The 26,695-nt window shown below is 35.0% G+C and overlaps 2 protein-coding genes across 5 annotated transcripts in view; both read right to left on the reverse strand.

The window, feature by feature from the left end:
* Window positions 1-486: 486 nt before the first annotated feature.
* LOC143228958 (uncharacterized) lies at window positions 487-3,321 on the reverse strand. The gene is made up of 3 exons (XM_076460481.1): window positions 2,650-3,321; window positions 2,178-2,597; window positions 487-2,118 (listed from the first exon to the last, which is right to left on the reverse strand). Exons 1-3 carry the CDS (start codon window positions 2,723-2,725, stop codon window positions 1,745-1,747), a joined length of 870 nt encoding a protein of 289 aa, XP_076316596.1. The 5' UTR covers window positions 2,726-3,321; the 3' UTR covers window positions 487-1,744.
* A 17,186-nt stretch (window positions 3,322-20,507) lies between these two features.
* Window positions 20,508-26,695, reverse strand: part of LOC143228960 (uncharacterized) — a 154,287-nt gene continuing 148,099 nt past the window's right edge. For 2 of the 4 annotated variants that reach the window (XM_076460489.1, XM_076460487.1), the window contains exons 2-3: window positions 24,241-24,340; window positions 20,508-20,799 (exon numbers count right to left, since the gene is read on the reverse strand). In XM_076460489.1, coding sequence (XP_076316604.1) covers window positions 20,714-20,799; window positions 24,241-24,340 — 186 coding nt within the window. In that variant the 3' untranslated portion in view covers window positions 20,508-20,713. Of the gene's footprint in view, window positions 20,800-24,208; window positions 24,341-26,695 lie in introns of those variants that run through there. The other 2 variants (XM_076460486.1, XM_076460488.1) reach the window with 2 other exon arrangements.

Genomic DNA, 26,695 nt, shown 5'->3' on the forward strand with positions numbered 1-26,695 from the left:
GAACTGTGTATAACGAACTGTAGGGTTTTAGAGACAACACTGTCACAAACAGTATTCTTATGTAAGGCTCTTCTGTGTGAACTGTGTATACAAACTGTAGGGTTTTACAGACAACACTGTTACAAACAGTATTCTTATTCAAGGTACTTCTGTGTGAACTGTGTATACAAACTGTAGGGTTTCAGTGACAACACTGTTACAAACAGTATTCTTATTCAAGGCACTTGTGTGTGAACTATGTATAAAGAATTATAAGCTCTTAATCTATTACTTGTCTCCAGTTGTATAACTCTATACATCAGTGTTTCGCACGGCTAACCTAAAGTACAGTCTAATAAAATTTCGAAAAACAAACCACACATTTGATGCCTGATTTTCGCTTAAAAAGGGTCAAATACACGATTACAAGTACCGAATCTTTCTCAAATTGATTATATATGTTATTATTAAATATATTCAAAATTTTACTTATCTTTCCTTCTTATGTTTCACAATTTTTATATCAATCATTTCAATATAAAATAATTTTATCCTTACAGTGAGTTTCTTTTAAAGTGCCTATAAATGTTCTCCTATATTTTCCCGGTTAAGGGGTGTGATATTTGTAAGCATAATTCTACTAGACGCTACGCCTTTATGTTGTTAACACTTATATTAAAACGCCTCCTGTCACCAGGTGTTTGGTAACACAAATAATACCCACGTGTATTGTCAAACCCACGGATTTCTTTGTAAATTTTTTTCTCACCGTCAAAAACTTGTCGATGTACTGGCGGGTTTCTGGGTAAAGGCGGGCTCCATACAACGCTCAACCTGTTGTTGTCTGTTGTAACTAAATATAATATTTTACCTTTCGAACACATATTTTATACACACCATTCAGACCACAGCATACTGTGTGAAATAAAACAAAGGAATGTTCCCAAGGTTACACGTGATTTGTATAACTCACGCATTCTAATCTCGTAGACTCGGCATAGCCAGATGGTTAGGGTGCTTGAGTCATAATGTGAAGGTCGCGAGTTCGAATCCCGTCCTACCAAACATGCTTGCCCATTCAGCCCTGGGGGCGTTATACGCTACAGTCAATTCCACTATTCGTTGGTAAAAGAATTGCCGAAGAGTTGGTTCTGCGTGGTATGCCCTCCCTCTAGTCTTACACTGGTAAATTAGAGACGGCTTGCACAGATCGCCCTCGTGTAGCTTTGTGCGATATTAAGGAAAAAACAACATAATCTTTCAAATCCGTGTCATGTCCATTTTGTTGCAAGAAACGTGTGTTAAAAATGACAGCTGTCACATAATTATTCAGCAAAGTAGTCACTGTTAACACAAACTATAAACACAATGTTAATTGACATTAAGTTAACTTATTCCAGACACATAAAAAATGGATATTAGTTAAATAAACAATCACACACTGGTGTAGCTGCACTACTGTGCATTTTTCAACATCTCTTGTTCAGTTATAGTAGCAGTCTTTATAAGTAATATCGCAAAGTATGCATAATCTGGAAATATACAGTGTGTCCCAAAAATGTATACACACTTTGAATGATCATAAATACAATGCTTATTAAGATATATCTAGGTGTTACAATCCAAGTTTAAGAAGACAAGCGTAGAATCTTTTAAGTTATCGCAGGTGTTCGAATTGATGGCCGTTCTGCAATGCTGATATCACGGGCAGATGGAATTGCAAACTTCACGAATCATTTAATTTGGTAGTTGAGTACATTCTTTTTCAATTGCTGCTCTCAGATTCTGTGCTATAAACTTTATTTCTGACGTATTCCCATAAAAAAAAAAAGTCCAGGGGTGTAAGGTCTGGTGAACGTGGGGCAAAAATCAGTGCCACCTCTTCGCTTGATCCATCTGTTCGGCAAATTTCGTCAAGATAGGCCCTCACATTACGATGGTAGTGGGAAGGGGCTCCACCTTGCTGGAAACAAAACTTCTCATCTCCAACATTACGATGGTAGTGGGAAGGGGCTCCACCTTGCTGGAAACAAAACTTCTCATCTCCAACATTACGATGGTAGTGGGAAGGGGCTCCACCTTGCTGGAAACAAAACTTCTCATCTCCAACATTACGATGGTAGTGGGAAGGGGCTCCACCTGCTGGAAACAAAACTTCTCATCTCCAACATTACGATGGTAGTGGGAAGGGGCTCCACCTTGTTGGAAACAAAACTTCTCATCTCCAACATTACGATGGTAGTGGGAAGGGGCTCCACCTTGTTGGAAACAAAACTTCTCATCTCCAACATTACGATGGTAGTGGGAAGGGGCTCCACCTTGCTGGAAACAAAACTTCTCATCTCCAACATTACGATGGTAGTGTGAAGGGGCTCCACCTTGCTGGAAACAAAACTTCTCATCTCCAACATTACGATGGTAGTGGGAAGGGGCTCCACCTTGTTGGAAACAAAACTTCTCATCTCCAACATTACGATGGTAGTGTGAAGGGGCTCCACCTTGTTGGAAACAAAACTTCTCATCTCCAACATTACGATGGTAGTGGGAAGGGGCTCCACCTTGTTGGAAACAAAACTTCTCATCTCCAACATTACGATGGTAGTGGGAAGGGGCTCCACCTTGTTTCAAGATATGCCCTCACATTACGATGGTAGTGGGAAGGGGCTCCACCTTGCTGGAAACAAAACTTCTCATCTCCAAATTGCTCTCGAATGCTTTGCACGACAGATTCTTGCAGCAAGTTCATATAAACGAGACCAGTGACTATGTTTTCGAAAACGAATGGTCCGGTTACGCCCAACACTGATAAGCCACACCCCTGGTAAACTTACGTGTTGCTCAGCCATAACGTGCGGGTACAATTGTGGCGATTAACTGAGCCATTTAACTTAAATGTGACCTCATCGCTCCAGATAATCTTGTTTAGAAACTGTGCATCCTCTGCAGATTTTGCCAGGTACCACTCACAAAATTCAACTCTCCGGTCAGGATCATCTTCATTGAGGGTGTGGGCTTCAACATGCGATGGACGCTCAATTTTGGGTTTCCTGCTTCAAGGGCTGTTTGCCAAACAGATTTCCTTGGAGGTCGGTGGAGACTTTCCAACAGCTCTGCTTCTCGTGTGGGACTGGTGGACGACATCGGTCTTCCATAACGCCCTTTATGGACGTTTTGAACAGTTACATTTGTTTCAAACTTATCTCTGATGTGAGTAATGGTGAGTCGCATTGGTTGATTTGTTTGAAACTCCCTTATAGACCGTCTTTGCACTTCCAGTAACACTTTAAGATAAATTTCCTTTTCTCAAAGCTCAGTTTTGCTTCTGCCATTACTTCAAATCAGTTGCACCTGTAAAATGAGAAAGTTTGAGTGAGTTATAATCATTCAAAGTGTGTATATATGTTTTTGAGACACTCTGTATTACGATAAAGTTTAAAGGCTAAAAGTACGTATGTCAAAAAGCTCCTACTTATTTCACGAAATATTTTTCTTTGTTTCAGAAAATTCGGGCAGAATTACATTAGGGCTGTCTGTGTTAACTCTCTGTGGTATTTCACGAAATAATTTTGTTTGTTTGTTTTGAAACATTCGTGCAGAGTTACATCAAGTTTGGCTGTGCTAGCTCTCTATGCCATTTCACGAGATAATTTTGTTTGTTTCAGAAAACTCGCGCAGAATTACATCAGGGCTGTCTGCGCTATTTCACGAAATATTTTTGTTTCTTTCAGAAAATTCGTGTAGAATTACATTAGGGCTGTCTTTGTTAGCTTTCTGTGGTATTTCACGAAATCATTTTGTTTGTTTGTTCTGAAAAATTCGCGCAGAACTACACCATGGCTGTCTGTGCTAGCTCTCCGTGCTATTCACGAAATACTTTTGTTTGTTTGTTTTAGAAAACTCGCGCAGAGTTACATTAGACTGTCTGTGTTAACTCTCTGTGGTATTTCACGAAATAATTTTGTTTGTTTGTTTTAAAACATTCGTGCAGAGTTACATCAAGGCTGCCTGTGCTGGCTCTCTATACTATTTCACGAAATATTTTTTTTTTGTTTTAGAAAACTCGCGCAGAGTTACATCAGGGCTGTATGTGCTTGCTCTCTGCGCTATTTCACAAAATATTTTTGTTTCTTTCAGAAAATTCGTGCAGAATTACATTAGGGCTGTCTGTGATAAGTCTTTGTGCAATTTCACGAAATCATTTTGTTTGTTTGTTTTGGAAAACTCGCGCAGAGTTACATCAGGACTGTATGTGCTTGCTCTCTGCGCTATTTCACAAAATATTTTTGTTTGTTTCAGAAAATTCGTGCAGAATTACATTATGACTACCCGTGCTAGCTCTCTATGTTATTTCACGAACTAATTTTGTTTGTTTTGGAAAATTCGTGCAGAGTTACAATAGGGCTGTCTGTGCTAGCTCTTTGCGCTATTTCACGAAGTAATTTTGTTTGTTTGAAAAAATTCGCGCAAATTACAATGGCATTTGCCATTGGAGGAGCACCAGACAAAAGAAAACTCTAAACATGTTAATAATCGTCAAATTGTTTTCCACACAAGATACAATCAGTATCATAATTTCACGAGTCGTCGGCAAATTAAAAAAGTAAATGAGTAATATAAATAACGCATTGAATCGTCCTCTTTCTTATCTACTTCTAATTACACCTTGCGGACAGAATACTCGAAGCAATCTTTTTTCAACTTACGTATTTCACCTAAGGGATATACCACCTGCTTTACACGAGAGGGTATACGACAACGGAGAAAGTTTGGCATTTGTTTTGAATTTCGCACGGAACCACACAAAGGTTAGACGAAACCACATAAGGACTAGCCGTTCTTAACTCATCAGTCAGGGAACTTAATCAATCCCACTTGCAGTTAACTCTTGAGCTAATCTTTTATCAACGAAAAGTAGGATTTATAGTAACGTTATAACTCTCCCACGGCTGAAAGGACGATAATTTTTGGTGAGACGGGGTGAGTCTAACAACCAGGCCATACTAGATCACTAGTCATCACCCATTCAATTCTTAGGCTACTCTTTAACTAACGAATAGTGGAATTAAACCACACATTATAACACCCCCACGGCTGTAAGGTTTGATTTGTTTTGAATTTCGCGCAAAGCTACACGATGGCTGTCTGCGCTAGTCGTTCCTAATTTAGAACTGAAAGACTAGAGAGAAGGCAACAAGTCATCACTATCCACCGCCAACTCTTGGGCTACTCTTTTACCAACGAATAGTGGGATTAACCTAACATCATAATGCTTCCACGGCTGAAAGGGCAGTCTTGTTTTATGTGTGACGAGGATTCTAACCCGCGACTCTCATATGACTAGCCGAGCGCCCTAACCACTTGGCCATGCGGGCCATAAAATACATCGTTCTCAAACTTCGTTTAAAAATTCATTAACGTGGTTAAAATAAAAAAGAACAGGCAAAACTACTCATGAAAATATCAAAAACAAAATCTTACACTTTAATGTTTAACTATATTCATAACTTCAGACATATACAACTGTTTCAAAAAGAATAGTTCACGCAAAATAAGCTTGTTCTTAGCGCCAGGTTTTTCAAACTAATCTACGGTAAATTTACAATAAGTCCATTTTTCTGAACAAGTTTTGACCAGCAGTTGCTCGTCACTTCTAAACAAGATCTGGGTGTCGGCTAAGTTTGAATGATGAGTGAGTCTTTCTTCATAATGAGGTCCCCTAGTGGTGATATCGAAATACTAGCAGCTTGATCATTAGGCGGCAAGACTAAAAGGCCTAAGACTTCAATTCTCTAATTTGTTCGCTAGAAGCAAAAAAGAGCATTACAATGAAGAGCTGACTGCAAAACGAGGAATGTTTTGTAGTCTTCTTTCTTTCTTTTTTTTGAGGATGGACTTCTCGGAAAGTTAGGGTTAGCCACTTTTTATCGTTGTAACCTGATGATTATTGCACATTTTACACACAAATGTTCGAAAAGTTCGGCATTTTGTCTCTTTTGTAACATTTTTATTTACACAGCGTTTTAATTAAGGGTTAAACTAAAGTTTTCCGAAAACCAGTAAAAAAAGGTTTGTTTATCTGTTGTTGTTTTAATTTCGGGCAAAACTCCATGTAAAGTCTCTACATAGATCTTTTCCTCATTTAGAATTGATAGACTAGAGGCAATGTAGATAGTCCCTAACACTCGCCCCAAATTCTTGATTAATTCTTATATGTTTCTTTGTTTTTGAATTTCGAGCAAAGCTACACGAAGGTTATCTGCGTTAGCAGTGTAAGAGTAAAGGGAAGGAAGCTAGTCATCACCACCCACCGCCAACTCTTGGGCTACTCTTTTGCCAACGAATACTGGGATTGACCGTCACATTATAACGCCCCTACGGCTGAAAGGGCGAGCATGTTTAGTGTCACAAGGATTCGAACCCGCGACCCTCAAATTACGAGTCGAACGCCTTAACACACATGGCTTTGCTGGGACCCTCTTATCTGATCGAATAATGAAATTTAGTTTGCTACTTTAATTGCGAACTCACAGTCCTATAGTGAGAAACAGGATATTTAATGAAAAAACGTTTAAGAGAAATAATTATCTTCAATTAGTGCTCAATATGAAAAAAATAATGACATTTTATTAAAGGACATACGTCAAATTTTAGAGTTCGATTCTTAATGTTTGTTCTTCAATTTTTCTTTTTTATCTAAGGAATGTTGAGAAAATTTTGATCATAGATTCAGAACGTCTATTTAACTTCGGCAGAATGTGTATAACATGTATTTTGTTTCATTTTCAGTTATTATATTCCAGTATGGGCTTGTAATTACTGGCATAGTTTAACTTAATGTTGTTGCATTACCCTAAATTGAAAGCACAACCAGTGATTGAATAATTCAACTGCAGAAGCGTTCAGATCGAGTCGCATAAACTACTTAATCAAAAGTAAGGCGTAAATGTTCAATAATAATAATAATACAATATAAATAGAAACCAAAAAATAAACGTGTCTGGGCTATACAGCTTTAGGTAAAACCATTGATTGTACTATTCTAATGACAACTGTAGTTTTCACTTAGGCATCAAAGAAGTCAGAATATGGCAAATTGCTTTAACCTGGTTTTTAAAAAAGGCTTCAGAGACAGTAAGAAACAGAGAAAAAAGTAAATGATATTTTAATGTTTGTAATGGAACTTTAAGGTTTTCTTATCACATGATTTAATGTTCAACATGTCATTATCGATAACTTGTATGTTACGCCACATGATATCCGATATTACTCATTAGTGTCAGTTGCTTGGACGGCGAAGCTTGTAGCTTTTTATTTCTTATAAATTCAATATATAGAGCATAAATAGCTTTATACATTACTATAATACCCTTCATATTATATTGGTTTCTCAATGCTTTACATATATACGTATATATTTATGCTGTGGCATTGATATTAAGTTAACACGGTTTCTTTATCTTCAGTTTAAAATATGTGTTTACTTGAACTAATTATATTTATTATGCTAATTGAATCCAGTTTACGCATCACTTGTACTTCAATCTATCTTCTAGTCAAATCATAAAATGTTTGTTGAATGCTGTTTGAAACTTTTAATGTCACAATTTTTCGTAAGGTAGTCTGTTCTTGAGACACAACATTTAGACTTTAGGTTCACTAGAGGATACAGTGTTACTTTAACATCAAACAATAGAACACATTGTTACTTTAACATCAAACAATAGAACAAAGTGTTACTTTAACATCAAACAATAGAACACATTGTTACTTTAACATCAAACAATAGAACAAAGTGTTACTTTAACATCAAACAATAGAACATATTGTTACTTCAACATCAAACAATAGAAAAAAGTGTTACTTTAACATCAAACAATAGAACATATTGTTACTTCAACATCAAACAATGGAACACAGTGTTACTTTAACATCAAACAATAAAACAAAGCGTTACTTCAACATCAAACAATAGAACAAAGTGTTACTTCAACATCAAACAATAGAACAAAGTGTTACTTCAACATCAAAAAATAGAACATATTGTTACTTCAACACCAAACAATAAAACAAAGCGTTACTTCAACATCAAACAATAGAACAAAGTGTTACTTCAACATCAAACAATAGAACAAAGTGTTACTTCAACATCAAAAAATAGAACATATTGTTACTTCAACAGCAAACAATAAAACAAAGCGTTACTTTAATATCAAACAATAGAACATATTGTTACTTCAACATCAAACAATGGAACACAGTGTTACTTTAACATCAAACAATAAAACAAAGCGTTACTTCAACATCAAAAAATAGAACATATTGTTACTTCAACATCAAACAATAGAACAAAGTGTTACTTCAACATCAAAAAATATAACATATTGTTACTTCAACACCAAACAATAAAACAAAGCGTTACTTCAACATCAAACAATAGAACAAAGTGTTACTTCAACATCAAACAATAGAACAAAGTGTTACCTCAACATCAAAAAATAGAACATATTGTTACTTCAACAGCAAACAATAAAACAAAGCGTTACTTTAACATCAAACAATAGAACATATTGTTACTTCAACATCAAACAATGGAACACAGTGTTACTTTAACATCAAACAATAAAACAAAGTGTTACTTCAACATCAAAAAATAGAACATATTGTTACTTCAACATCAAACAATAAAACAAAGCGTTACTTCAACATCAAACAATAGAACAAAGTGTTACTTCAACATCAAACAATAGAACAAAGTGTTACTTCAACATCAAAAAATAGAACATATTGTTACTTCAACAGCAAACAATAAAACAAAGCGTTACTTTAACATCAAACAATAGAACACAGTGTTACTTCAACATCAAACAATAGAACATATTGTTACTTCAACATCAAACAATGGAACACAGTGTTACTTCAACATCAAACAATAGAACAAAGTGTTACTTCAACATCAAACAATAGAACAAAGTGTTACTTCAACATCAAAAAATAGAACATATTGTTACTTCAACATCAAACAATAAAACAAAGCGTTACTTCAACATCAAACAATAGAACAAAGTGTTACTTCAACATCAAACAATAGAACAAAGTGTGACTTCAACATCAAAAAATAGAACATATTGTTACTTCAACATCAAACAATAGAACACAGTGTTACTTCAACATCAAACAATAGAACAAAGTGTTACTTCAACATCAAAAATAGAACATATTGTTACTTCAACATCAAACAATGGAACACAGTGTTACTTCAACATCAAACAATAGAACAAAGTGTTACTTCAACATCAAACAATAGAACAAAGTGTTACTTCAACATCAAACAATAGAACAAAGTGTTACTTCAACATCAAACAATAGAACAAAGCGTTACTTCAACATCAAACAATAGAACAAAGTGTTACTTCAACATCAAAAAATAGAGCATATTGTTACTTCAACATCAAACAATGGAACACAGTGTTACTTTAACATCAAACAATATAACATAATTTTATTTCAACATCAAACAATAGTGCATGCAGTGTTACTTCAACGTCAAACAATAGAACATAGTGTTACTTCAACATCAAATAATTGTTTGTTTGTTTTGGAATTTCGCACAAAGCTACTCGAGGGCTATCTGTGCAAGCCGTCCCTAATTTAGCAGTGTAAGACTAGAGGGAAGGCAGGTAGTCATCACCACCCACAGCCAACTCTTGGGCTACTCTTTTTACCAACGAATAGTGGGATTGACCGTCACATTATAACGTCCCCACGGCTGGGAGGGCAAGCATGTTTGGCGCGACGCTGATGCGAACCCGCGACCTTCAGAGTACGAGTCGCACGCCTTAACGCGCTTGGCCTTGCCGGGCCAATCAACATCAAATAACAGTACATAGTGTTACTTTAACATCAAATAATAGTACATAGTGTTATTTTAAGATCAAACAATGGAACGTGTAATGTTACTTGAACATCAAACAATAGAATGTAGTCTTATTTCAACATCAAACAATAGTGCCTGCTGTGTTACTTCAACGTCAAACAATAGAACATAGTGTTACTTCAACATCAAATAATAGTACATAGTGTTATTTAAAGATCAAACAATGGAACATAGTGTCATTTTAACATCAAGCAATGGTACATGTAGTGTTACTTCAACATCAAACAATAGTCATGCAGTGTTACTTTAATATCAGACACCAGAATATAGTGTTACATCAAATACTAAATAGTACACGCAATGTTTCTTCAAAATAAAATAACGGAGAATAATGTCACTTTAACAGTAATAGAGTATTTACTTCAACAACAAACAATAAAGTATAGTGCTTCCTCTATGCCAAACAGCAGATTATAGTGTTATTTCAACACCAAATTTAAAAAAAAATCTCAAACCAGTTGCTTCCTCTATGTCAAACAGCGGATTATAGTGATATTTTAACACCAAATTTTAAAAAAATTCTCGAACCAGGGGAAGAAAGTATAACTGGGCGATGTTATACGGTGCTGTTGTTGTGAAGACAAAAAGTTACTCGAATGTTAAAAGATATGTTAAAATGTTACATATTTTAATAAAACATAGTAGTGTTAGTATATCTTAGAAATTATATATCTATCTTGATATAGTTGAGTACTTTTAGAATTTCCACACAACCTCACACAAAAGCTCCATTCGCGCGAATCCGTGTATGATTTTGAGTTGATACACCATAGGAAACTGCATGGTCAGCAGTGGCTACCGCCATCTTTTGGACTACTTTCGTCTTATCGAGTAGCGAGATATGATCGTTATTTTCATAGTTTACTCATATCTGTAAAATACGGAACGTATTCTTACGGAAATGGGACTCGAACTACGAATCACCGAATTATCAATCCAGTGGAAGAAAAATTTTCTGCTTTGTAGGTTTTAAACGTGTAAATGGTTTCTTAAAGTAGTGTTTAATGAACAAATATTCCGATAATTCTAGCTTATTATCAAAGGATAAATAACAAACAAACATAATCTATACTCTGGACCCGCTAACCACGTGGTGAGCAGAGTACAGATAGCCCTTTGTAAAGCTTTGTGCTTAATTCCTAAACAAATAAACAAATAGAAGCGGAAACGCCATTCAAAATTCAAATGGGTAATTGTTGGCGAAAAAAATAATGAAACTAATCAATAATCAAAAGTTGGCGATCGATTATTCTACTAACCATGGCAGCTATTGATATAGCTAGTTCAGAAAGCTAAATTATTTGAGAAAGACTATCAGAAATAGGAGTCGTAAAGTTGTGGGTGATTTCGAAAGATTTGAGCAGATAGCCCTGGCGTTCTGCGTCATAATCCCCAACATTCACAGTAACTAGCCAACCAAAATTCTTTACAGTTAATAGAAGAACTATTCCTATGAAATTACAGGACTATAGAAAATCGGCTCATTTCGCTTTTTCATAATGGCTACCAATAGAATGTCATGCCTTTATGTTTATAAATAAGTTTTCCTCAAATCAAAGCACGATCAAAATGATTAAACTATAAAAAAAAAACTTTCACAAGAACCAAGCTCCGTCAGAAATCATGTATAGGGTCAAATAAATTTAAACAAAAGGTTTTGTTTGTTTGTTTTTTAAATTCGCGCAAAGCTACACGAGGGCTATCTGCGCTGGCCATTGCTATTTTAGCAGTGTAAGACTAGAGGGAAAGCAGCTAGTCATCACCACCCACCTCCAACTCTTGGACTAGTCTTTTACCAACGAATAGTGGGATTGACCGTTACATTATATCGCCCCCACGGTTGAAAGAGAGAACATGTTTGGTGTGATGGGGATTCGAACCCGCAACCCTCGGTTTACGAGTCGAGTGCCTTAACCACCCGGCTATGGTAAATCTTTCAATGGCACAGCGATACGTCAGCGGACTAACATCGCTAAAACTCGGGTTTCGATACCCGTAGTAGGCATAGCAGAGACAAACCATGGTATAGTTTTGTGCTTAATTCGAAACCTAAAGTTAAACTCTCCAAAGTTTAAAGGTGTGTGAATTGAAAACATCGAAACCGGAAAATAAAAATCGATTTATTTTTCATCCAATCTCGTATAATCTACACATGTCCTTTTGGAATTTAAATTATCTTCAAATGTTAGTTGTTTTATATAGCAGATGTAACTATCTAATATACAAAACAATAACAAAATAACACTCTCGTACCCCAAAAAAAAGTTCTATCAGGAATAGGTTAGCAATTGTATGCGAATACATTGTTTTTCACTCTTACTTCCTGGTATTGAGATTATATATACCTGTAACCGAATCGAACGTATGAGAGGGAGCCTGTTTAATTCATACAATAGCAGCGGTTAATATACATGTTTTTTTTTAGCTTTCTTATTGGAGAACCTATACATTTTTTTTATTCTTTCATATCACTCTATCTTCGTCTGCTTGAAGAAAAAAAAATGCCACCTTTTTTAATATAAAATTGAAGCTCTTAGCAAAAACCACACTGTATAAATTAACTTAAAAATGCTTTTTTTTCAGATATATTCTTTTCAAACAGATCTACAACGAAAGAAAACGATAAGTTGCTTCTATGGTTTTAATGCTTGAAATTACCATGGAAACTGGAAGTACTCCAAAGGATGAACATTTACCACGTTAGATCTACGGAGGCAGCTTTCGTCGATCAGAAGTTAATTATTATGTGTGTTTTTCAATCTGCGATAATTATCATACTGTTGTCACAATAAACACATGTAGTTTTCTCAATGTATCATAATTATCTCAATGTTGCTACCGTAAACGTGGAAGTTTTTTTATTACATGATAATTATCTCAGTGAAGCTACCCTAAACATATATATATATAATCAATCTATCATAATTATCACAAGGTAACTACAACGGTTACTTTGCATTCAGTTAATAATTTTAGTGTATTTATTTCAGCTCGTGGTTAAGCCGGATCCTGTGTTCATACACCAGCTATGCTATTCAGCGTTAGTCCTATGTTGGTGTGATACATATACGGAATTTAATCCATTGTTGCTCCTGTGTTAATGGTATATGTACTTGAAATTCATGTTAATCTTTGTATCAGACTATATGTCGAGACCACGCATCAACACTTTACAAATTACTAAAGTGCTCAGCTCAAGTGTAACAAGTTTACATACATACCAGTGTCATTCCTGTGTATCATAATCTTCAAGTCCTTCTACAGGGGCCTGGCACGGCCAAGTGGTTAAGGCACCGACTCGTAATCCGAGGGTCGCGAGTTCGAATCACCGTTACACTAAACATGCTCGTCTTTCAGGCCATAGGAACGTTATAATGCTACGGTCAATCCCGCTATTCGTTGGTAAGAGAGTAGCCCAAGAGTTGGCGGTGGGTGGTGATGACTAGTTGCCTTCCCTCTTGTCTTACACTGCTAAATTAGGGACGGCTAGTGCAAATAGCTCTCGTGTAATTCTCGCGAAATTCAAAACAAAACAAACCTTCTACAGGTATCAACACTCAATAACGTAGTAAAGTGCTCAGCTCAAGTGTCATTAGCTTATATAAATTATATTACACTCTATATTATTTTAACGCTCTAACAAAACAAAACTTAAAGAAAACGTCGATATTACTACGCCATACAAGCTTGTATTGGTATTGTTATTACTTACGTCCAACCTAAAATAGCTCATTTTGAACTTCTGTAAGTTCTTAGTTTCAGAATATAACTGTTTATGCACATGACTTAAGAACTAATTTTACCGAGCACGTGCTGAATATCTGTTCGTCACTCTACTTACTTATGATATGAATATTCTCTTGCATCATTGTTTCAAAGAACCTGTAAGACAGTTAGCACCAGTATGTCTCCTACACAGAAAATAGTACTTTAATCCACTTAAATTAGTAGCACAAAGCGCGAAATTAAAAGAACAGTTACTATTTATATATAATTACAATTCAACAAACCTTTTGTATTTGCCGACCAAGAATAATGAACGAATTCAGAAGACTTTAAGTTTATATTTTATCACATTAAAAACGCAAAATGAAGGCACTGTTTCGGAAGCTTACTTTTCATTGTATCATTTTGTTTAGTGATTTGTGTTAACATCAGTAAATTCTTCTCATATACGTTTGGAAGTTCAGGTTGAAACAGTTTCTCTTGTTACTTGACACTTTAAAACTGGCCCGGCATGGCCAGGTGGGTTAAGGCGTTCGACTCGTAATATGAGGGTCGCGGGTTCAAATCCCGGTCGCACCAAACATGCTCGCCCTTTCAGTCGTGGGGGCGTTATAAAGTTACGGTCAATCCCACTATTCGTTGGTAAAAGAGTAGCCCAAGAGTTGGCGGTGGGTGGTGATGACTAGCTGCCTTCCCTCTAGTTTTACACTGCTAAATTAGGGACGGCTAGCACAGATAGCCCTCGAGTAGCTTTGTGCGAAATTAAAAAACACACGAAAAACCACTTCAAAACTAGTGGTGACTAATGCCCTTTCAGTCGTGGGGGCGTTATAAAATTACGGTCAATCCCACTATTCGTTGGTAAAAGAGTAGCCCAAGAGTTGGCGGTGGGTGGTGATGACTAGCTGCCTTCCCTCTAGTTTTACACTGCTAAATTAGGGACGGCTAGCACAGATAGCCGTCGAGTAGCTTTGTGCGAAATTAAAAAACACACGAAAAACCACTTCAAAACTAGTGGTGACTAATGGTTCCTGGTTTTGGAACAGTTTATGGTTCCATTTACCACCTTAAAATAAGTTGTAACTAATGGTGTTTAGTGTTGAAACAGTTGGTTTCAGTTTTTCACTTTAAAACTTCTTGTAACTAACGGTTCTTGGTGTTGGAACAGTTTCCATTTAATATCGTAAAACTAGTGGTAACTAATAGTTTTTCGTGTTGGTTCATTTATCACCTTAAAACAAATGTAACTAATGGTTTTTTATGTTGAAACTGTTTTCCTTATCACTTAACACCTTAAAACTAGCGATTCTTCTCATTTATATATTAAGTTTGACACTCTTATTTATAGTGTTGGTGTCCAGTTTTTAATTTAATAACTTAAACAATATTTTTGTAGATTGAATCGTATGGAACACACGTGTAATTACTAGAAGAATACACATTACATTTAAAGTCCAGTTATAAACGTATTTTTGACTGTTTCTTCATATGCATATGCATATAGCAGAACTAATAAAGCGTAACTTCTAGGAACTAGTTGTTTTTTTTAATGTTTGATAATTATCTCGATGTAGTCACCATAACCATGTGTTTTTTTCAACGCACAATAATTATGTAGCAATGAGATTTGATAACGCATGTGGTTATTTTAGACGTATTCCAATCAAAATAAGTTTAGTTTACCAATATTATGTTACTTTTTTATGTAGAAAAAAATTCGATATTAAATAATTATCTCGATGTAGTCACCATAACCATGTGTTTTTTTCAACGCACAATAATTATGTAACAATGAGATTTGATAACGCATGTGGTTATTTTAGACGTATTACAATCAAAATAAGTTTAGTTTACCAATATTATGTTACTTTTTTATGTAGAAAAAATTCGATATTTTAATATATTTCGAACTATGCAAGACGGATATGAGAAATACTTACAATATTTTTGTCATAATTTGCTTTAAAATAAAGACCCAAAAATTGTTTGAATATTAATTAATTATTAAAACTTTATATTACAAATCTTATTTTGTAGTATAGAATAACTGGAACTATATAAACGGACTTTATTCATAAGATTTTTTCCCCCTACTGTGTCACGACTTCAATGTTTAGATAATCACAATGTTCTAAAATTTCTGGAACCATAGGCACTTTCAACGAATTATACAGAATGTGTTCCATATGTTAGCCATGTAATAAGTTTGGATTAACAGAATGATTAACTCGGCCTTTGCAGGCTCTGATACTGTGGCTCCAGATTTTTCAGATGCCCAGCATGGCCAGGTGGTCAAGACATTCGACTCGTAATCGGAGGGTGGTGTGTTCGAGTCCCTGTCACACCAAACATGCTCGCCCTTTCAGCCATGAGCGCTTTATAATGGATCGCTCAATCCCACTATTCGTTGGTGAAAGAGTGGCCCAAGAGTTGGCGGTGGGTGATGGTGACTAGCTGCTTTCCTTCTAGTCTCACACTGCTAAATTAGGGATGACTAGTGCAAATATCTTTCGCGTAACTTTGCGCGAAATACGAAGCAAACAAACTTTTCGGACACATGCTCATAGCTGCTCAAATGTTTCGATTTTTTTTCTGATTTAAATCTGTATATAATCTGAGATATATAACCCTTCAGAGTAATAACAAATTAAACTCAAAACTATACAAAAGGGTTACAGTTAACTTAACTTTGAGTGAGAACGTTTTGTGTGATTTGTGTTTTGTGAGGTGAGTAAGTTTAGATAATACTTTTACTCATAAAACGCTGTTTTAACTGTTGGGTTTAACTGTCAGTTACACTCATTACTGTTGATGCTGGGTTCTAACTTTTGAAACTATCTGTTATGCTCATTACTGTGGATTATGGGTTGTTTGAAACTATCTGTTACGCTCATTACTGTAGATACTGGGTTGTTTAGAACTATCTGTTATACTCATTACTGTAGATACTGGGTTGTTTAGAACTATCTGTTATACTCATTACTGTAGATACTGGGTTGTTTAGAACTATCTGTTACGCTCACTACTGTAAATACTGGGTTGTTTGCAACTATCTGTTACGCTCACTACTGTAGATACTGGGTTGTTTGTAACTATCTGTTACGCTCACTACTGTAGTTACTGGGTTGTTTAGCTTCAAGTGAAACGGTAGCTCTCCAGATAATTACGTTCTTTTAGCCTAGCGAAGTTAAAAAAAATTACTATAGATAAAAATCCGGGAGTTTCTGTATGTCGAAAATTTTTCGATAGTTTCGTGAGCTGAACCTGAAACGTGATGTATAGTTGACCAAAGTTTCGTGAATCGCGTTCTCATCAAGTAATCCGACACGGGTGGAGCTTCTAAAAAGAGACGTTTTCCACAATCCGCTAATGTGAAGCGAACAGAGTGTGATAATGAGGAGATAGACAAACATTATGTACAAACATCTACAACTTTCACAGCTTTTTACAACAGATAATTTGATAAGAATTTCTCAATTTCACTAATTAGTACATGTGTTTTTATTATGTTTTAGATGGGAAATAAGGTATCTCAGCCGCATCACAATAAAGTACATTTTATGGTATTAAGCTGACGACTTTGAAAAACAGGTTTTACAGGTAGATTAAATGCATTCATAGTTTTACCGCTTATAACTTCTGATCTATTTAAATTTTTATTCTGATAATTGAAAACATTTTTACTATATCTTATAAGCGTTTTAAAGGTCCTAATATCTCAATTATTATAAAATTCTTGTAGTACACAGACTAAGTTTCACCCAGTTTTTCTCTCTCACATTTTTGTTAATTTTTGTATATAAGAAAAGATGTGCTTGACCTCTAACTTGAGTCTCCGTCTACGTTATTAACAAGTGATCCAGTTTTCCGTTCTTTTTTTATTACATGTCTTGCTCATCACAGAACTGGTCACGAAAATGGACTTTCTTATTGTAAGATTGACTGTAACTTATTGTAAGTGACAGTTTATATCTATCACAACAACCTTTCTTTTATCCCAGTAGTCTTGGTACAATACTCGTGTTATCTTAATAGGATACTCAAGTGAAGTATTGGTAGAATACTCATGCGTGAGCTTAATAGGATACTCAAGTGAGGTCGAGGTAGAATACTCATGTGTAAGCTTAATAGGATACTCAAGTGAGGTCGAGGTAGAATACTCATGTGTAAGCTTAATAGGATACTCAAGTGAAGTCTTGGTAGAATACTCATGCGTAAGCTTAATAGGATACTCAAGTGAGGTCGAGGTAGAATACTCATGTGTAAGCTTAATAGGATACTCAAGTGAAGTCGTAGTAGAATACTCATGTGTAAGCTTAATAGGATACTCAAGTGAGGTCGAGGTAGAATACTCATGTGTAAGCTTAATAGGATACTCAAGTGAAGTCTTGATAGAATACTCAGGTGCTACCTTGATAAAATACACAAGTGAAGTCTTGTATTTAAACAGGAATCCTTTGATAAGAAAGTAATCCGTACTACGTAAGTCTGATCCAGACATGGTACACAAAATAAGATGTTTTGTCGTATCTTTATTACAAACAAGACCATTTTTTGTCCAAATTATACTTTTTAATGGTTTTAATTGCGAACAACACTTAACGACTAGCAAACTATTTGTGTAGGAAATGCACTACTATGGTACCCAATGCACTCGCAACAGTCATTGAACACATCATATAACAGTCTTGTTTATGTAGGACTTAGGGAAATTTTGTTTTTATAGTGAATCAGGATCCAACTGAGTGACATATTTTAGGACTTTCACTCCAAGTGCAGCATGATATAGTGAATCAGGATCCAACTGAGTGACATATTTTAGGACTTTCACTCCAAGTGCAGCATGATATAGTGAATCAGGATCCAACTGAGTGACATATTTTAGGACTTTCACTCCAAGTGCAGCATGATATATGTGGAGAATAAAGTGGAGTATAATTTCAAAATATAATTTTCACTTTCTTTGTGGTATACTTTAAACAAAATAGGCAAAAGTACTTTGATAGAGGTGTTCTCTTAATAATAAATGTTTATCATATACCAAGGGTCTTCACCTTGCATATAAATCTTAATAACTGAAAATTAGGAGTTTTAAAACTTACAGGAATGCATAGAGTCATTTCAAGTGTAGTGATATTTAAGTGTTTAATAACACCTTATATTAAACACCTGTAAAAATAAGAAAGTGCAATGATTTTAGTTCGAAGAGTAACTATATTAATCAGGTTATAAACGTCTAGAGTAGATTTTTGTTTAAGATTTTTTTTTGTACAGCCTTCTTGCTTAGCGGTAAGGTTCGGTGGAAGGTTTATAATGTTAAAATTTGGAGCTCAGCCCCTACGGTGAGCACAGCATATATATATATAATCCACAGTCAAATTATGACGCCCACACGGCTGAAAGGGCGAACATGCTTGGTGACGGGGATTTTCGAACTCGTAGCCTACAAGTAGCGAGTCGAGAACTTTAACCGCCATGATACACCAGAACTCTCGTCATAAGCCGTAATAAGACTTATTACGGAGTAGTAAAGTGTCATGGAACATTTAACTGGCTTTATGAGGGAAGGAAACTAAAATATTTATTGTTCAATGACAGTGCTTATCAAAAATACAAGAAATAATGAGTTAAGCCTACTAATTAATAATTATATTTCCAAAATGTAATAATACAACAGAAATGTTTTAAATATAATAGATATTCATCATTTTAGTCACTAAAAACATTCATCGATTTCTTAAACTACACACCGGACAAGTGGTTTGGTTTGTTTTGAATGTCGCGCAAAGCTACACGAGGGCTATGTGCGCTAGCCATCCCTAGCAGTGTAAGAGTAGAGGGAAGGCAGCTAGTCATCACCACCCACTGCCAACTCTTGGACTACTCTTTTACCAACGAATAGTGGGATTGATCTCACATTATAAACCCTCACGGCTGAAAAGGCAAACATATTTAGTGTGACGGGAATTCGAACCCGCGACCCTCAGATTACGAGTCGAGTGCCTAAACCACCTGGCCATGCCGAGCCAAATTGCCTTTTACACCAAACATGCTTGTCCTTTCAGCTCTTGGGGTGTTATGATGTTACGATCAATCTCACTATTCATTGGTAAAAGAGTAGCCCAAGAGTTGGCGGTGGATGATGGTGACTAGCTACGTTCCTTCTAGTCTTACATTGCTCAACTAGGGACAGCTAGCGCAGATAGCCCTCGTGCAGCTTGACGCGAAATTTAAAAACAAATAAGTTAGATAACAACTAAGTAATTCACAACTTGTAGTCTTTACAAAATTGACAAAACATAAAAAACAACAGCCAGAATTATATATGAATGGCACAATACTTCAGACTGCCTCACCGGCAAAATTTTTAGGTCTAACCTATGATTCAAAATTAACTTGGATTAATCATATCAATGAAATCAAAAATAAAGTCTGGCGAAGAACTAACTATGCTCGGAGTCTAACTGGCAAAAACAGTGGAGCATCTACAGACAACATATTAAAAATATATAAAGCATACATTAGACCAGTAATAGATTATGCATCTCCAACATGGATAACTGTAAGTGATAAAATAATTAAAACCAAACTAAAACTAAAATTAAAACAGCATACAGAGTTCCAAGAACTCGAACATACCAACCATACTAGATAGACTCCTACATAGTACAATACCGTACTTTAATAAAAATTGGATGAAAAATGAATTACTATGCGAATTAGATAGGTATCTCATACATGATGAGGTTGATCCTAAACATCTCTCCTCAGTAAATTTATATTTTAAACATAAAAATAAAAATAAATAAGTAAAAATAATATAAATTCATTAAAATAATAAATATTATTAGAGAGAGAGAGGGTTCGTTCCCCGGCACCCCCAGGTGTTCCTTTCGTATTAAATATAATTTTAACTAAGTAATTTTTGAGGTAAATCTTACGTGAGGTGAGGGTATTGGAAATGATATAAAACGACAGTTTGTTCAATTGTAGAAATTATATTCAGTTAAAACCTTTTCTTAAAATAAGTATTTTGTGAGATAAATATACAAAATCGTAGTTTTAACAGCAAAATTAAAAGGTCCTTGTATGTCGTCCTCTACTAAAATCAGAGGTTCGATTCCCCTCAGTGGACACGGCAGGTAGCACATGTGACATTGCTATAAGAAAAACACACACACATTATATGTTAAATCTGACGAAAGCAGATAGTTAAAATTGAAATGTAGCCTATATATCGAAAACATAATAATAGCACATGAATTGTATCTCCTTTCTACATGTACGCTGTCTCTTTATCACATAAGTATTATCTTGTTATCGCATATATAGTAGCTTATTATCTGATGAAAACTGTGAATTGAGAATTTTCACTGGAAATATTCTGTGTTAAGTGGAAGGTGGGATGCCAGTCGAAAGTGCCCTCTAGTTGTGAAAAGAAAAGTGTTCATTTTCTATAATTTTTACATTATGTATTTGTTGGTCGGTATTTTGAAGAAGAACTGTTAACTGTCTGAAAGCGCTTGAGCTTGAGGTATTTTTATTTTTCTTATTTTCCTTGCAGCCTTTGTGTGCTAATTGGTAATTATACCACCAGATAATATGTTGTCAGTTGGTGATCATACCACCAGATAATATGTTGTCAGTTGGTATACTACCAGATAATATGTTGTCAGTTGGTGATTATACTACCAGATAATATGTTGTCAGTTGGTGATTATACCACCAGATAATATGTTGTCAGTTGGTGATCATACCACCAGATAATATGTTGTTAGTTGGTCATCATACCACCAGATAATATGTTGTCAGTTGGTCATCATACCACCAGATAATATGTTGTCAGTTGGTCATCATACCACCAGATAATATGTTGTCAGTTGGTGATCATACCACCAGATAATATGTTGTCAGTTTGTGATCATACCACCAGATAATATGTTGTCAGTTGGTATACTACCAGATAATATGTTGTCAGTTGGTGATTATACTACCAGATAATATGTTGTCAGTTGGTGATTATACCACCAGATAATATGTTGTCAGTTGGTCATCATACCACCAGATAATATGTTGTTAGTTGGTCATCATACCACCAGATAATATGTTGTCAGTTGGTGATTATACCACCAGATAATATGTTGTCAGTTGGTCATCATACCACCAGATAATATGTTGTCAGTTGGTCATCATACCACCAGATAATATGTTGTCAGTTAGTAATCATACCACCAGATAATATGTCGTCAGTTGATGATTATACCACCAGATAATATGTTGTCAGTTGGTCATCATACCACCAGATAATATGTTGTTAGTTGGTGATCATACCACCAGATAATATGTTGTCAGTTAGTGATCATACCACCAGATAATATGTTGTCAGTTGGTGATCATACCACCAGATAATATGTCGTCAGTTGATGATTATACCACCAGATAATATGTTGTCAGTTAGTGATCATACCACCAGATAATATGTCGTCAGTTGATGATTATACCACCAGATAATATGTCGTCAGTTGATGATTATACCACCAGATAATATGTTGTCAGTTGGTCATCATACCACCAGATAATATGTTGTCAGTTGGTCATCATACCACCAGATAATATGTTGTTAGTTGGTCATCATACCACCAGATAATATGTTGTCAGTTGGTCATCATACCACCAGATAATATGTTGTCAGTTGGTCATCATACCACCAGATAATATGTTGTCAGTTGGTCATCATACCACCAGATAATATGTTGTCAGTTGGTGATTATACCACCAGATAATATGTTGTCAGTTGGTCATCATACCACCAGATAATATGTTGTCAGTTGGTCATCATACCACCAGATAATATGTTGTCAGTTGGTCATCATACCACCAGATAATATGTTGTCAGTTGGTGATTATACCACCAGATAATATGTTGTCAGTTGGTCATCATACCACCAGATAATATGTTGTCAGTTGGTCATCATACCACCAGATAATATGTTGTCAGTTAGTAATCATACCACCAGATAATATGTCGTCAGTTGATGATTATACCACCAGATAATATGTTGTCAGTTGGTCATCATACCACCAGATAATATGTTGTTAGTTGGTGATCATACCACCAGATAATATGTTGTCAGTTAGTGATCATACCACCAGATAATATGTTGTCAGTTGGTGATCATACCACCAGATAATATGTCGTCAGTTGATGATTATACCACCAGATAATATGTTGTCAGTTAGTGATCATACCACCAGATAATATGTCGTCAGTTGATGATTATACCACCAGATAATATGTCGTCAGTTGATGATTATACCACCAGATAACATGTTGTCAGTTGGTCATCATACCACCAGATAATATGTTGTCAGTTGGTCATCATACCACCAGATAATATGTTGTTAGTTGGTCATCATACCACCAGATAATATGTTGTCAGTTGGTCATCATACCACCAGATAATATGTTGTCAGTTGGTCATCATACCACCAGATAATATGTTGTCAGTTGGTCATCATACCACCAGATAATATGTTGTCAGTTGGTGATTATACCACCAGATAATATGTTGTCAGTTGGTCATCATACCACCAGATAATATGTTGTCAGTTGGTCATCATACCACCAGATAATATGTTGTCAGTTGGTCATCATACCACCAGATAATATGTTGTCAGTTAGTGATCATACCACCAGATAATATGTCGTCAGTTGATGATTATACCACCAGATAATATGTTGTCAGTTGGTCATCATACCACCAGATAATATGTTGTTAGTTGGTGATCATACCACCAGATAATATGTTGTCAGTTAGTGATCATACCACCAGATAATATGTCGTCAGTTGATGATTATACCACCAGATAATATGTTGTCAGTTAGTGATCATACCACCAGATAATATGTCGTCAGTTGATGATTATACCACCAGATAATATGTTGTCAGTTAGTGATCATACCACCAGATAATATGTCGTCAGTTGATGATTATACCACCAGATAATATGTCGTCAGTTAGTGTTTATACCACCAGATAATATGTTGTCAGTTAGTGATCATACCACCAGATAATATGTTGTCAGTTGGTGATTATACCACCAGATAATATGTTGTCAGTTAGTGATCATACCACCAGATAATATGTTGTCAGTTAGTGATCATACCACCAGATAATATGTTGTCAGTTGATGATTATACCACCAGATAATATGTTGTCAGTTGGTGATTATACCACCAGATAATATGTTGTCAGTTGGCCATCATACCACCAGATAATATGTCGTCAGTTGATGATTATACCACCAGATAATATGTCGTCAGTTGGTGATCATACCACCAGATAATATGTCGTCAGTTGATGATTATACCACCAGATAATATGTTGTCAGTTGGTGATCATACCACCAGATAATATGTCGTCAGTTGGTGATCATACCACCAGATAATATGTCGTCAGTTGATGATTATACCACCAGATAATATGTTGTCAGTTGGTGATTATACCACCAGATAATATTTTGCCAGCACGACAGCGACTAGAAGATCAAAACACGAAATCTTAATAATTTCTGTTCTTAATTTTTTATTTGGTACATACAAGAAACCTCTGGTCTAACATGGCGTTCCAAGTACGGACCTTCATCGGGCTTAAAAACGTCAGCAGCAGGTTTTGTATCAGAAATTGAAGGCTTCTGTCCCTGAAACAGAAACAAACAAACAAAAAACAGTTCATATAATTTCTAGACACTTAGTCCTCCACGTATCTCAAAGTTTGCTTTATCGACATTTTACAGGTTAAATGTCAGTTTACAATGAGTTGAAATTCGACTTTAAATTCAAATTAAAATGTTTGGTAGCAACAGATTTATTTAATTTACCAAGATATAGAAATGACTGGTGTATTTACGTTACAAAGCTGTGGGAGTAACTGGTTTATTTGCTATACAAAGTCTGGAAGTAATCAATTTATTTACGTTACAAAGCTGTGGGAGTAACTGGTTTATTTGCTATACAAAGTCGTGGGAGTAATCAATTTATTGACGTTACAAAGCTGTGGGAGTAATTGGTTTATTTGCTATACAAAGTCGTGGGAGTAATCAATTTATTGACGTTACAAAGCTGTGGGAGTAACTGGTTTATTTGCTATACAAAGTCGTGGGAGTAATCAATTTATTTACGTTACAAAGCTGTGGGAGTAACTGGTTTATTTGCTATACAAAGTCGTGGGAGTAATCAATTTATTGACGTTACAAAGCTGTGGGAGTAACTGGTTTATTTGCTATACAAAGTCGTGGGAGTAATCAATTTATTTACGTTACAAAGCTGTGGGAGTAACTGGTTTATTTGCTATACAAAGTCGTGGGAGTAATCAATTTATTTACGTTACAAAGCTGTGGGAGTAACTGGTTTATTTGCTATACAAAGTCGTGGGAGTAATCAATTTATTTACGTTACAAAGCTGTGGGAGTAACTGGTTTATTTGCTATACAAAGTCGTGGGAGTAATCAATTTATTTACGTTACAAAGCTGTGGGAGTAACTGGTTTATTTGCTATACAAAGTCGTGGGAGTAATCAATTTATTTACGTTACAAAGCTGTGGGAGTAACTGGTTTATTTGCTATACAAAGTCGTGGGAGTAATCAATTTATTGACGTTACAAAGCTGTGGGAGTAACTGGTTTATTTACATAAAGTTCAATCTAAAGAAGAATTTGGGAAAAATTACGCGAAGAACCAATCTTTGAGATGGAAGATTATCTTTAGCAATTTCCCATAAAAGATCTAGTAAGTTATGCCTCGCTTAAACACAAGCAACATGTATTGATTACTGTTTCTGTGCAGAAGGTCGTGGAGAGAGAATGTTTATCTAGTGGTTAACATTTTGTACAACACATGTTCTCAAAGCTGAACTTAGCCACCACGTTTGAATAGACGTATCGCGTTTACTTAACTCCAATACATGTTACACAGAGAAACAAAAGAAAAAAAGTATATTTTATCTGAAATCGCTAATCAGATATATAAATATATATATCACAGGCATACTGTGATATATATATATGTTAAATCCATGTTCATTCTAACAGTTGTCTGCATATTTAGATATCGACTTGCCAAGATCACTCCTTGATTCATTTCAACGTATACTTATCAATAATAACACTCATGACAACAACACAGGTTTTGATTCGTGTGATATTTCATTGCTTATTTGCGTAGCTGGTAAATTAACAACAGTCTTCGAACTTCATGTTGTTCGTATTATATTAATGAAGTTCAAGATATATCAAAACAGTGTTTAAACTTCATGTTGTTCGTATTATATTAATGAAGTTCAAGATATATCAAAACAGTGTTTAAACTTCATGTTGTTCGTATTATATTAATGAAGTTCAAGCTATATCAAAACAGTGTTTAAACTTCATGTTGTTCATATTATTAATAAATTCAAGATATATCAAAACAGTGTTTAAACTTCATGTTGTTCATATTATTAATAAATTCAAGATATATCAAAACAGTGTTTAAACTTCATGTTGTTCATATTATTAATAAATTCAAGATATATCAAAACAGTGTTTAAACTTCATGTTGTTCATATTATTAATAAATTCAAGATATATCAAAACAGTGTTTAAACTTCATGTTGTTCATATTATTAATAAATTCAAGATATATCAAAACAGTGTTTAAACTTCATGTTGTTCATATTATTAATAAATTCAAGATATATCAAAACAGTGTTTAAACTTCATGTTGTTCATATTATTAATAAATTCAAGATATATCAAAACAGTATTTAAACTTCGTGTTGTTCGTGTTAATAAATTATAACCAAATTATAACAAAACTTGATTAGTCGTCTTGATTACATTATTTGTAACAGATTTACTGTTATATATTTATTTTAATATCTATGTTTGTTTCAGTTTAATATATAGTTAAAAATTCATGTAACTTATATTGTTAAACGTGTATTTGAAACTTTCCGCTTACTCTGTTTATTCTTGAGTGTAAGAATCAACAATATATGTTTTACAAAAGCTCTAACG

This window comes from Tachypleus tridentatus, chromosome 10 (genome assembly GCF_004210375.1).
Source record: "Tachypleus tridentatus isolate NWPU-2018 chromosome 10, ASM421037v1, whole genome shotgun sequence".
Classification (NCBI taxonomy): domain Eukaryota; kingdom Metazoa; phylum Arthropoda; class Merostomata; order Xiphosura; family Limulidae; genus Tachypleus; species Tachypleus tridentatus.